The following is a 14,878-nucleotide window of genomic DNA, read 5'->3' on the forward strand; positions in this document are numbered from 1 at the left end:
TCCGAATGAATGCATTGGAAGTTTCCCTTCAGGTCACCATGTGGATCTATGCACTGAAAGAACTGGACATGGACTGTAGTTGAGACTGCTGCAGCAGAGCCACAGGTCTGCTTTACAGATGATAACAAGACTAAGTTATATAGGCCTGCCTTCATGGCTGCACATAGGTGTGTCTCTCCCAAAGTCACTGGATGAGCAGCACCACTCCAACTTTCACAGGGAACCACTGGAGACTCTGTGTATCAAAGATGATGACCCATGTTATAGTCTGTAGTCAGGACAAGGAGTCCTTAATTTTGCCAACTAGATGAGAGCCTGAAATTCAAAATGACCTTCCTAGATCTGTGCTCCCTCTATGGTTTAATTACCATCTATTTTAGTCCCAAATTCAGAAAAAAATAATTTTCTGTGGATGGCTGCCAAATTTTTGTTGTTTGGGATAAAACAAGTGGATATTTCCCCTCTGACCATATTGTTCATTTTACTCTTCTTTTTTTTTTTTATTTCATCATATTATGGGGTACAAATGTTAAGGTTACGTATATTGCCCATGCCCCCTTTCCCCCACCTACCCTCCGGACAGATAAATGTAATTCCTATATGTCCAATTAAGTGTTGATTCGTTAATACCAATTTGCTGATGAGTTCATGTGGTGCTTGTTTTTCTATCCTTGAGATACATCACTTAGTAGAATGGGTTCCAGCTCTATCCAGGAAAATACAAGAGGTGGTATATCACCATTGTTTCTTTCTTTCTTTTTTTTTTTTGAGGCAGAGTCTTGCTTTGTTGCACAGGCTAGAGTGAGTGCCATGGCATCAGCCTAGCTCACAGCAACCTCAAACTCCTGGGCTCAAGCAATCCTACTGCCTCAGCCTCCTGAGTAGCTGGGACTACAGGCCTGCACAACCATGCCTGGCTAATTTTTTCTCTATATATTAGTTCGCCAATTAATTTCTTTCTATTTATATTAGAAACAGGGTATCCCTCTTGCTCAGTCTGGTTTTGAACTCCTGACCTTGAGCAATCCTCCCGCCTCGGCCTCCCAAGAGCTAGGATTACAGGCGTGAGCCACCGCTCCCGGCCTCTTCATTTTTATTGCTTATTCATTTGATGTTACATCTACTAAAACAGTGTCAGGACCAATATCATGACTTTTCCTTTATATTTTCTTCTAAGAGTTTTATATTGTATTTCTTATGTTTTAGCATTTAATTCAACTAAAATATATCCTACATATAGTGGAAGGAAAGGACCCAACATCATTTTTTTCTTTCATAGATATTCAGTTTTCCACAATATTTGTTGAAAGGGCTATTCTTTTTGATTGTGTGGTCTTTGTAATCTTGAGGCATGTAATTTGATCATGGACACAAAGATTTATTTCAGGGTTCTCCATTCTGTTATTTCATTTCATATTTGTCTTGGTGCCAGTAACATGTTGCTTTTATTCCTGTAGAGTTGTTTTCAAATCAAGAAGTGCAATGCTCCATGTTTTTACTTTCAAAAACAGTCTTGGTATTTACTATTCCAATACACTTTAGAATTTATTTTTATATATATCCAAAATAAGTATTAATGGAATGTTATAGACATTGCATTAAATTTGTAAATCACTGAGAATGGTATTGACATCTTACAATTTCAAATTATCTGACCATTGAGCATGAATACCTTTAAGAGTGTGTTTAATTTTGATATATTTTTCTATTAGCCACTTTATATTTCGCTTTTGATTTCTACTTCCACTTCATTTTTTTTTTTCAGAAAATATATGTTGAATATTTTTAGGCTTCTTCAACTTGATAAGATTTAATTGTAGTAATATAATTTGCCATGTATGATTTAAACTATTGTATATTCTGCTGCTTTGGACTGAAAAGCTCCTTAAATGCCTTTTACATCTAAGTGGTCTATAATGTTTTTCTCATTATCTGTTTTCTTATTGATCTTCTATTAAATCTTTGTACTTAGTGAAAGTGAGGTCTTGCAGTCTCCTATAACTAATTTGTTGCTAGTTGTTTCTTGCCACACTTCTGTCCGTACTTTTGTTCATATTTGCTTAACATATTTAGAAGCCCTAATATATAATATATATGTAAAATATCTATGATAAAATATGTACAATAAATGTATATCATCTGTGTTTGTGTATTCTATAGATTTATCCTAAATGACCTATTTTATCATTATCTTATAGCAGTCTTTGTCTCTTCTGCTGGTTTTTCACTTAAAGTGTACTTCTCTTAATTATGTCCATGATATCCTCCCCTAAATACTTACATAGATTTTTTTTATTACTTTCTGCCAATATGACATTTTAGAGCTAAAGGAAGGCTTTTGTAGGTGGCATATTGTACGGTTGTTTGTTCTTTATCCATATACTTGTCTTAGTTTTCTTTAGAGAGTCTAAAACATTTATATTTAAAGTAACTTCTGAAGAAAATGAAGTTATTGCCATTGGTTAATTCTTTTCCATGTGCCTTGTCAATACATTATTCCTCATGCCTGTCTTACTCTGTTTATTTTTGTTATCTTAATTTTGAAGTGACATGCTTTGATTGCTTTCCAATTTGCTTTAGATTATATTCTATAGGCATTCTGTTTGTTATCACATTAGGAAATGGAGGCTACTTAAAATATTTCTGTTACAACAATATATCTTAATCTCATAACAACTTCAGTTCAAGTGAATACAAAACCCACATATCTTAGAGTGCCACATTTTGTTATTAATGTCACAAATGATGTGTTTTTTATTTTATATATGAGAACAGATTTTTTCACACTTGTGCTTTTGTTTATTTTTAATTCTATAGAACAATTATGAGGGTTTATGAGCCATCATGGTCCTATAGAATTCTATATATGTTTACAGATTTATCTTTAGTACAGAGCTTTATGTTTTTAAGTGTTTATTATGCTACCCAACATCATTTCATTTTTCATCACAGTGGACTCCATTTACTTTCTTGTGGGCTGTTCTAGTGGAGATGAACACCATTGGCTTTTGCTTAGCTTGGAAAATATTTAGTTTTTGTATTGTTTTTGAAAAAATTCTAGATAAAGTATTCTTAGTTGATAGTATATTTTTTTTATCACTATAGCATTTTGAAAAATCTCAGCTGCTTTATTCTCCAAATAATCTTCCTGCCACTGTCCCACTATATTCTTCTTCTAGGAGTCTTTCTTAAATATATTAATCTATTTGATTATGTTCAATAAATCCCATAATCTATCTTCACTTGTCTCTCTTTTAAAATTTTGCTTCTATGACTCAAGATTTATACATGAAATGTCTTCAACTTTCTGATTCTTCTGCTTCATTAACAGTGCTTCTGTGCTTGCCTAGTGAATTTCTCAACTCAGTAATTGTATACTTGAGGTCTACAATTTTTATTAGGCTCTTGCTATACTTTTTATGGCATTGTTTATATATCACTTTCTTCAGGCAACAGATTGTGTTGGCAGTGTTTTGTTATTTCTTGCAGAGGATGGTTCAAATGATTATGTTTCATTTATTTCAAATACAGTAAATATCTCCATTTCTTAAGACTTGATTCCCAGAGATTTATATTTTTTGTGGATGTGGGACAGGTTTTGTGAATCATCTGCTTGCCCTGAAATCTTATGATAAGTTCAGTTAATTTTATCTTTGTTTTTAACTAGACTTTGTAATTTTGTGTGGCGATATTAAACTCGGCTCACTTTAACACTGTATGGGTTAACATTTAAATAAGAAATAGCCATTTATCCATCGCTAAAATAATTCTCTATGTGTTTGTGTGACCATATGTGTAATGATTATGTATATTTTGTTTGAAATTTAAATATTTGTTATCTTGGTTTGTGCCCAATAGTTCTTTTGTCTTCACTAGGTGATTAGTCATGGAAATTGTAATTTCAGCAGCTCTTTATCTGTGAAAATGTATTATATTTGTGTAAGAAAAATAATTGTGTAAGAAGACTTCAAGATCACTGATGAGAATCAAGGCTTGTTGGACTTTCCAAGTAGAACATTGAGGATTGAACATAGGGGAGTGGAAGATGATTCCTGGTCAGCATGGAACAGTATAGACAGAAATAAGTGGAGTCTAGAACACTAACACAGGTAGTAAGCAGTTGAGAGAGAGGAGGATAGAAGGTCGAAACTCACATAATCAAAATCAGAGGACTTCTGGAGCCCAGGGAAAGAGTAAGGGGTTTTGACCTCCCCCACCCAAGTGCCTTGGGAGTGCAATGGATCAGGTTTCTCATCCTATGGGAGTGTGCTAAGAGCAACACGAGAGCCAGAATCACTACACCTGGACACCCCCTCCTCTGCATCTGCTACACTCCAGGCATCCCAGAAAGAAACCTTTTGGTTCAAGGTTCTCATACATGTGTGACCACACTCACCCCATAGCAGCTGCCAAAGCACCTTGTACTGAGTGCCTGAGCCTGCCTTGGGCAATGGGTAGAACGCTTCCAGCACAATCTGGACTGAATGACTGAGCATGCTTGGGCAGTGGGGTGCAAAATGCCAGCCAATGCTGTCTTCTAAAGTGTAGCTGGTGCTACAACTCAAAGTGGAGGAGGGTGGTTTGACACACAAACAACAGCTTCAGAGTGCTACAGGAAGACCATGGCACCTTCTCACCACAATAGTCGATGCTGGAATTGTCTGTGCAGAGATGCCCCCCTTTCTGTGCCAGGGGTACATTTTCACCAAGCTCCATCAGCATGGCCTTAGCTTGTGATCTACCCATTGACAGGCTTTTCATGCTATTTCTATTTTTGAAAACATGAAATTGAGAATTTGAAAGGAATTGCATTTAATCTGTAGATCACATTGGACATCTACACAACATTAGGTCTTCTTCCCTTGAACAAGAACGTGTTCAAGAGTGTGTTGTTCATTTTCCTATACTTTTGCATTTTTTTTTGTCTTTTTTGTTATTTATTTACAGTTTCATTCCATTCTGGTCAGAAATTAAAGTGTGTAAAATTTCAGTTTTCTAAAATTGGTTAAGGCTTGTTTTGTGTCTGAAAAGGTAGTTTGTAGGAAGAATGTATAATGAGCTATCAAGAATATTGTCTATTCTACTATTATTCAGCAGAATGTTCTCTATATATCTGTGAGGTCTAATTGCTCTCTAGTGTTTTCAAACCTCCTGTTTTCTTATTAGTAATTTGACTGGCTTTATTATTATTGAAAGTGGAATACCACGGATCCTATCATTTTTTCTGTCTATTTCTTGCTTCAATTGTGTCAATGCTTTTTTATGTATTTGAGAACCTTTATATGAGATATAGATAGATATCAGATATACCTATTATATTTAAATGGTTTGCAGTGAATGATCTCTGTTTATATTAAATGTCCTTGTTTGTCTCTTGTGGCAGTTTTGACTTAAAAGTATATTTTATAAACTATAACATTTTGTACTACAAAAGTAATGCGCCTAATATAATTTTGAACTCCACTGGTGTTGTATGCTTAACATTTTCGTGGTATATCTTGTTATTTCCTTCCACTTTTTGTCTATTTCTTTCACCAGGTATGAAGTCAAGTCTCTTTAGAGAGAATATAGATAGATTTTTTTAAATTCCTTTATTTGACTGTGTCTTCTGACTAGTAATACTAGTACATGTATATTTGCATAATTTTCTCAAAGGGATGGATTTATAATTTCCCTAATAATTGTTTTATATAACTTTTGCCACTATATTTTCTTTCTTCCCACTCCTTTCCCCCTCATTGCACCTCACTGATTTTTAGTGATACATGTTTTTACTGAGGCCACCTTTTTTGTGTGTGTCTTTAAAGATTTTTCTGCTGTTCACTGTGAGAATTACATAAAATATTTTGAAGTTGCAATTTATGTTAAACCGATAACTACTTAACTTCAATTGTATACAAAAATTCATAATCTTTACATCTGCCCTCAACTATATGATATGGATGTCAAAAATTATGTCTTTTTATATTGTATGTCACTTAACACATGGGAATGATCATTTTTATTTTGTCTTTCAAATTTTATAGCATAATTAAATGTTTTTGCACCATCAATATAATACCGTGGGGTTTTAGTTTTCATATGTGCATATCTTTCCCAGAGAGTTATGTACTTGTCATGGAAAATAGAAACCAGCTATTCAAAGGTCATCAAAAACCAGATATATGGACTCATGTGCCATTGGTTTGAATCTCTTTTGAAAGGGAATCCAGGAAATGGAATTTTACTGCTAAAGTGATAACTCTGTATCAGTGGGGAGGAAGGTTTTTGCTGGGTAAATGTAACAACTTTCCCTTCCCCTTCCATATGGTTCTTGGTGTCATTCACATCTGGGATGCCATGAAATATTATCACTGATGATTTCTCAATGAATCATGTTTGCAAGTATATTTTGAAGGTCTTACATCTAAGATGCAAGTAAGATTATGGTATTCTATTGCACATTATTGCTAATGTGCTTGCCATAGTTTTGCACATTCAAATTGTGAAGTATATTTACCTAAGTATAATTAGTGAGATACTTTGTTCTTTTCATTTATTTCAGAACTGTCTTCCCATTGCACCCAAGAACTACTGTCAGAGCAGGGTATAAAAGCTTCATTCCAGAAATCAATAATGAGACTAAATGGAATCTGTAACCTTGACATTGTACATTCAAGAAAGGACTGGGAGTGTGTTGGTGAGTGTAAGCGTCAAAAAGTATGTTATGATGGTCTTGCCCAATGTTTGTCAAGTAACCATAGGAAAATCTTCAAAAGTTATAAATGTATAAAAATGTTTAGCAAATCTTCAAATCTAAATATATCTAATATAAGACATACTAGAGAAAAAAATTTCAAATATAATGAATGTGGCAAACCCTTTAACCACAGATCAAACATTCTTGGACTTAGGAAATTTCACACTGTAGAGAAACCCTACAAGTGTGAAGAATGTGGAAAACCCTTTAACTGCTACCCAAAATTTACTATACATAGGAGAATTTACACTGGAGAGAAATCCTACAAATGTCAAGAATGTGGCAAAGCCTTTACCTGGTGCACAAATCTTACTCAAAATAAAAGAATTCATAGTGGAGAGAAACCCTACAAATGTGAAGAATGTGGCAAAGCCTTTACCCAGTGTACAAATCTTACTCAACATAAAAGAATTCATACTGGAGAGAAACCCTACAAATGTGAAGAATGTGACAAACCCTTTATCTGGCTCAGAAACCTTACTCGACATAAAATAATTCATACAGGAAAGAAACCATACAAATGTGAGGAATGTGACAAAGCCTTTACCCAGTACACACACCTTGCTCGACATAAAAGAATTCATAGTGCAGAGAAACCCTACAAATGTGAAGAATGTGGAAAAGCCTATACCCGGTGCATAAACCTTACTCAACATAAAAGAATTCATACTGGAGAGAAACCCTACAAATGTGAAGAATGTGGCAAAGCCTTTATCTGGCTCAGAAACCTTACTCGACATAAAATAATTCATACAGGACAGAAACCATACAAATGTGAGGAATGTGACAAAGCCTTTACCCAGTACACAAACCTTGCTCCACATAAAAGAATTCATAGTGCAGAGAAACCCTACAAATGTGAAGAATGTGGAAAAGCCTATACCTGGTGCATAAACCTTACTCAACATAAAAGAATTCATACTGGAGAGAAACCCTACAAATGTGAAGAATGTGGCAAAGCCTTTATCTGGCTCAGAAACCTTACTCGACATAAAATAATTCATACAGGACAGAAACCATACAAATGTGAGGAATGTGACAAAGCCTTTTCTCAGCACACACACATTACTCGGCATAAAAGAATTCATACAGGAGAAAAACCCTAGAAATGTGAGCAATGTGGAAAAGCCTTTTCCCAGTGCTCAATCCTTACACTACATAAAATAATTCATAGTGGAGAGAAACCATACAAATGTGAAGAATGTAGCAAAGCCTATATCTGGTGTAGAGACCTCAATCTACATAAAACAATTCATACAGCAGAGAAACCATACATATGTGAAGAATGTGGCAAAGTCTTTATCTGGCTCAAAGACCTCAGTCTACGTAAACGAATTCATACAGGAGAGAAACCATACAATTGTGAGTAATCCGGCAAAGCTTTTACCCAGTGCTCACATATTAATCTACTTGAAAGAATTCACCACAGAGAAAAATTCTACAATTGTTACAAAATCTTTAATACCTGCTCACATTTTACTCATCATCAAAGAAATAAAACTAGATAAAAGTGAGATAAATGTAATGACTTTGGAAATACTTTCCCAAAATATTAGCTTTAAAATATACAACAGTACTTAAAGTAAACAATAATAATATAGAGTGCTGACAATACCTTGAGTTATAACAGACATTTTATTAGACATGGGAGAACTTACCCTGAAAGTAATGCTCCAATATTTTCTCATTGTTCAACATCACAAAATTTTTCATAGATAGAAACCTTACAAATATAATGAATGTGAAAAAATATTTATGCAAAAGGCATACCTTTAGAGAACAACAAGGAATTGATGCTTAAAACTACTTTACAGATATGATAAATTTCAGAATGCATTTAATCAAGAATCAAGTCTAAACAGAATCAGAGGACTCAAAGGGCAATGCACTTGGGTTCTAACACATTCACAGATTTCTTAAACCAAGTTGTTGAGTATAGAGATTAAACCAGTTAAAATAGATAACTTATTTGTATGTCAGTTTTTAAAACAAGAGATTTTTTTAAGTTATAATGACATGTAAAATATACTTTCTAGTCAGGTTGGGATGCAAATGTAATAAAGTATAATTTTTTGCGATTTTTGATAAGGAAATACTGATGTTATTCAACTTTAAGAACAGTGGATGCTATGCTTTCATTTTTAGCGTGTATGTGAATGCCTATGGTTAATGATAGCTACATCACAGTTATTAGAAGTCTTTGTGTATTAAGTACACATCATTCATGTACTTTCCCATGGAAAATTAAAATCACTGAAATGTAAGATGTCTGAAATAGAGAGGTGATTTGTAGTTGACTTCTAAAAAACAGTTTTTCAAGTGATATATGATATAGGTATATAGACTAATATCCTTCTCATTATAATCAGAATGAAACAATGACAATATTACAAATAACTTTTTTTACTAATTGTACATTAGAATAATGAAACAGTGAGTTTTGAAATATTTTAGATTACATGTAAACTTAATTTGTTTTATTAAATTAAAAAATATTTTATTGTGTCATCGTGATGTAGATTGAATGAACTGTGAATTTGCCACCAACATTAATCTATTGTATGTTACTCAAAGTTGGGGGAAATGATTGTAAAGATGTATTATTGGGTTACATAGTAAAATTAAATCATTTGTGATCCTGTTTTAAGTGACTTCAAATATGTAATTCTTTGAAGAATAATGTTCCCAAAGTTTTTTATTATTATTTTTATAATTTCATTGTAACTGTAATGCTTATAATAAAGTTTGTCCATTTTATGTAAAGCCATACATTTTTGAATACTGAATGAGTACTTGTTACACTTTATCCTACATTTTTTTTTCAACATGCGACCTGTCTGGCCAGTGAAACAGAAATAAACACTTTTTTTAATTTCTACTGAATCAAATATACAAATACATCATGGTTCAGATGAACTTTAGTTGTATTAGATTTGCAGAGTAAGTAATTATGTTTGTGTGAATGAGGATGTATACATATTTTGAAAAGAAAAGGAGAAATATTGAAAAAATAGGTAATTTCATAATTGTTGAGAAGTTACTAGCAAACAAGAAACTCCAAATATTTTGAAAGCAAAGGGTTTTTTTTTGCTTTATGTTGAATTAATTTGTTTAAAATTGTAAAGTTTCTAATTCAGAACCTGCCCATGCCAATCCTCTGTTCTTACATGCTTATTACTTATGCTAGGCCTACTCTATTATTTTATTATTTGAAAATTTGTTATGTATTGTATATATGTCCTACTCTGCAATTATAAGAATGATTTTTATAAAATTTAATTGTGGCTCCAGGTAAGAGATTGAAATATCCAGGGTGAAAAATGTCACTGATTTGCATGTGGAGTGAGGGGACCTGCAGAACAAACTCTAGAATTTATAAGTGGGAATTCTGCTTCTTTCATTTCATAATTGTCTCCAGCATTTTTTCCTATCTTTTTATCTTTTTCCTATCTTTTTCCTTCTACAAATGTATCTAAGCCATTGTTTTTCTGCCTGCAATTGGGCTGCAACATTCTCATTGTTGTACTCACCCCCTGTGAGTTCACATAATACTTTAAAAGTTCTGATGAGAATTGTAGAATTATTTAATTACATGAAAAAAATTTAAGTAGAGACTTGAAGCCATATATAGGCTATACATGCAGTATGCTGATTACTTAATTAAGATAAGAGAGATTCAGAATCCTAAGCTTAAAGTAAGAGCCTTAAGTATAAAGACAGATATACAATTCAGAATGCCAGTGGATTAAATCAAGAACTCAGTATTGTTTGCTGTGTAAGAGCAAACAGTTATTAGATCCTAACCTGTAATGCCATAAATATGAAAATAATTACAGTAAGTAAATAATGAGTGTGTGATGCATATGGTAAGTACTATATAAAGAAACATGAGAATCTAACAATCTGTTAATTGAGAGTTTAGGTAAATAAAGAAGATTGATTTTAATTATTAAGTACTTCATTAATTATGAAGTACTTATAGTACAACATATGCATCCGTCTAGAATCTATTTATGAGTGTGTGTTTTCAGTGTTAGAATATAATAGAATGATTTCTCTGGATTGAAAATATTTGGTTATAAAAAAAAAAAAGAAAATATTTGGAATAATCTTTCTTTATCTTTTATTTCAATGTAGAGAATTTATTTTACATGACTTTATCTTCCTTTACTTTAGTGGGTGAAGTGCGTAGTCCACAGTTCTCATTTTTAGTCATGTAACTGTGGCCAACAATTTGATCATTCTCTCTAGAGGAATCTGAGGGATCATGGCTGCTATTTGATTGAAAATTTCATTAGTGATTTTGGATGCAATCCTGTTTTCTATGCTCACCGTGGCCAGAGGTGAGACAGTGAGCACCACATGCCTCTTTAGTCTCTTCCATAACATAATGATCAGCACCAGGAAGTCCAGGTGTCTTTAGCTTCAAATAAAAGTGTTAAAGCCCCTTTCATGTTCTGTGCTGGAATATTAATCTGTTGGTAAATATCAGAGTTCCTTTGCTTATGACTGACAACTGGAATGACAAAAGCATCATTCTCACTCTGTTGCCCAGGCTAGAGTGCCATGGAATCAGCCTAGCTCACAGCAACCTCAAACTCTTGGGCTCAAGCAATCCTTCTGCCTCAGCCTCCCTAGTAGCTGGGATTACAGCCATATGCCACAATGCCCTGCTAATTTTTCTATATATTTTTACTTGGCCGATTAATTTCTTTCTATTTTTAGTAGAGACACAGTCTTGTTCTTCCTCAGGCTGGTTTCAAACTCCTGACCTTGAGTGATCCTCCTGCCTTGGCTTCCCAGAGTGCTAGGATTACAGGTATGAGCCACTGCACCCGGTCAGCACAAACTCTCTTTACACCAATAACTCGTTTAAAGAATTGGCTCAAATGGAAAGATTAATTCCTTGGGTTTGGAAATAAATCTCTTTTGCGAACCGTTATATCTCTGTGTAAATTTTTAAAGTTCACCACTTAGTGCAGGGATTAGATGTGTCAGAAACCCTAGCTAAATGAGTCTGCAGATCCACCAGTAAAAATTGATGGCACAAATGATGGGACAGGAAATCTGGTTTGATATTAATGCTTAACTAAAATATGATGATCAAGTTATTTCTCAAATTCAACAGTGCTGTATTAAAGAATGGAAAAAGATAGCTTCTCTTAGACTGTAGCTTCCTATATAAATGTTAAACAAAATGTTAATGAAACTCATGTAGATTTTATTGCTAGATTACAAGAAAGATATGGTACAAGACATGGTTAGTCCTCCTAATTTATGAAATATGATTTTACATATATTGGCTTTTAATAATGTTAATTGTAAATGCCAGCAGCTTTATGCCCAGCAAAATTAAACTGCATGGTTCCACCACTGCCATGGCTGCTGAGCCACCCAGGCTGTGGCTGTGCTCAGCCAGCAGCCCAGCACCAGCTCCCCACAACCGCACACCAATGGCACCTTATGTAGCAAGGGGAGCACCTGGCTGCTGAAAAAACTTTTACGAATTTGCCTAAAGATCCAGTCAGACATTTAAAATGCAACTTTTGGCTGAGACTGTTGGCTCAAAAGATAATTTCACAGAACAAAGACCATCTTGTGACAATACATATACCTATATATATATTTGTCCTGGTCCTACAGGCACATTAATATTAATTAATAATTTGGTCATTTCTATTACATCAAAAAGAGTATCAATACATAGAGATAGAATTGATTCAGCTTATTGGAAAGTAATTTCAGTTATGATGAGTTTCACTTCCAATTATAGTATTCAGGCTGGAGTAGTATTGCACAATTTCTGCTATTAATATGTAAATTAAAAAATCTAATGTTTTAAGACAAGGAGGATTTGGAAGTACTGGAATAAATGTATATTAGCAAACCTTTATTAATGACCAAAAACCTCAATTAGAAATTAAGGTAAATGGCAAATCTTTTGTTGAACTTATAGATACTGGAACAGATGTTACAATTTTTCTAAAGGTTTCTGGCTAAGGGTTGGCATAATAATAGATTTAAAAGATTGTTTTTTACTATCCTTTTGCAAATATCTGATAGAGAAAAATTTGTCTTAACCATACCTGCTTTAAACAATCAACAGACAACTAAATGGTATCAATGGAATGAAAGGGAAACAATTCTATACAAAATTTATAAATAAAAATGACTTAAAACAAAAGTATTTTATTAAGAGATAATTTTGGATAATTTATTGTTTTTTTTAAATCAAGTACATTCAATATGTGAATGAGCATTAAAAATTAAGTGTATGTAAAAGTTAAAGGTTATAAAACATTTATAAAATCTTAGCTTACAGTCAAATTGGTTAGAATTAGGTGGATTTGTTTATAAGATTTTATTAAAGTTAACTATCATTGATACACTAATAGAATGAAATTTGGTTTTCTCTTTCAATATAGATTGTCATGATATGAATAGAAATAACAAGATTTTGTATTCACCTTTTAATAAATTGCAAAAATGAAGGCAAAGAAAAAAAGACAGACTCAGCCTGCTTTTTAACTTGTACTATAGTCTGTCTATTAGGTCTTATACTTGTTTGAAAAACTGAGTCTCCTCTCTCAAGGAATGGGATTTTTGCATTTTGAAAAATATTTGAATTATTAGTTTGGCTATAATTTTATAGGAACCTATAAACTTGTTTCATGATGACAAAAGTCTTATGATAAAAAATTCATGACTTCCTGCTTTTTAAGTTTTCATTAAAATTTAATGTTACTAAAAATAAGAATTCTGGTCAATGCATGCAATTCTACATATAAGATACAGCATAGAATAAGATGTTTGTGATAGGAAAAAATATAAAAGAAAAAGAATGTGTTCTTGTTAAAATATATATTTTGTCTAATTCATGGGTTATTTAAAGATTGAATCAAAATAAATTTAAAAACAAAATAAAAAGAAAATTTCACTTGTGAGTAAGAAAAAGATGTAAGAAGTCAAAGAATATAACGTTTTATTTAGAAATTTTTTTTTTTTTATTTTTGGCTGACAATAAATCCTTTCTTTTTATTATTTCCATAAAGAAAAGATAATGTAAAGAAAGGATATTGCATAGAATTTTTTGTTCTAAAAATGACTGGTTATTCAGGAAAAAGGAGTTAGGGCAAAACACAAAGTTTTAAGGTATATTTTATAGATGCTGCGTGATACATGCAAGATGGGATAAAGTTTATGAAAAGAAATTTATTAGGGAATTTTGACTAAAACAAAGATCTTTGTTAATATTAATTTACTCTTAATAAAATGGCCTGCGTACTCATCTTAATTCTTTAACATGTTTTCCTTTTAATTAAAAAATTATGACTATGTAAGGTTTTTCTTTAATTTGGTAACTAACCTAAAAAAAAAACAGAAACAGACTAGAACAAATGAGTAGCCAAGTCCCTGAAAAAAATATTATTCCTCTTACTAATTCACAAATTCAAATGGCTATCAGTGAAATCTGGATTGGCAATCAGATATATCTGCTTTTATAGAAAAAATTGATAATCACTGTCCAAAAAATAAATTATTCAGATTTCACATTTAACTCAATAGATATTACCTACAATAGTAAAAACATACTCATCAAACCTTAAAATATATGTTATTTAAACAAAAAGGGGGAGGTATATGATCCCCCAGAGATAGAATAAATTAAGCCTTCTTTAATTTTTTTGAGTTATCATAAAAAAGATACTTTAAAAGCAGTATAAGGTATTGGAAAGGGAGCCATCCACCAGATACTTTCCCTGACTAGCCTATCTGGTGGAAAGGTGATAGAGAAGAATAAATGGAAAGAAGGATGGGTGAAGGTGTGGGGTAGAGGTTTTGGCTTGTGTTTTGACAGATGATGGACAAACAGTCTGGATTCCAAGCAGAAGAATCAAACCCAGAGTGGAAACCCAAGGTGAAAAAATGGAAGAGACCACCAGAAGTGAACCAGGCCCTGGCTGAGGGCATTAAGAGGATGAAAATAAAGAATAGGAAGTGCTGAAGCAAGAAAACATCCCAGCCATGGATCATGACATGCAGACAGCTGAAGAGGACCTATGAAGAAGCAGACAAAATATTGAAGTTGATGTCTGTACCTAAAACATCTGTAAACCTCTTTCTTCTCATGATCTGCAT

General features: G+C 32.9%; 1 protein-coding gene across 1 annotated transcript in view; it reads left to right on the forward strand.

Moving 5' to 3' along the window:
- The window catches only part of LOC142865680 (uncharacterized), a 59,125-nt gene extending 44,381 nt beyond the window's left edge, over nucleotides 1–14,744 (forward strand). Inside the window, 1 exon segment of the mRNA XM_075998863.1 lies at nucleotides 14,598–14,744. Coding sequence (XP_075854978.1) covers nucleotides 14,598–14,744 — 147 coding nt within the window.
- The last annotated feature ends 134 nt before the right edge of the window (nucleotides 14,745–14,878 follow it).

The sequence above is a fragment of the Microcebus murinus genome, chromosome 31 (genome assembly GCF_040939455.1).
Source record: "Microcebus murinus isolate Inina chromosome 31, M.murinus_Inina_mat1.0, whole genome shotgun sequence".
Lineage (NCBI taxonomy): Eukaryota > Metazoa > Chordata > Mammalia > Primates > Cheirogaleidae > Microcebus > Microcebus murinus.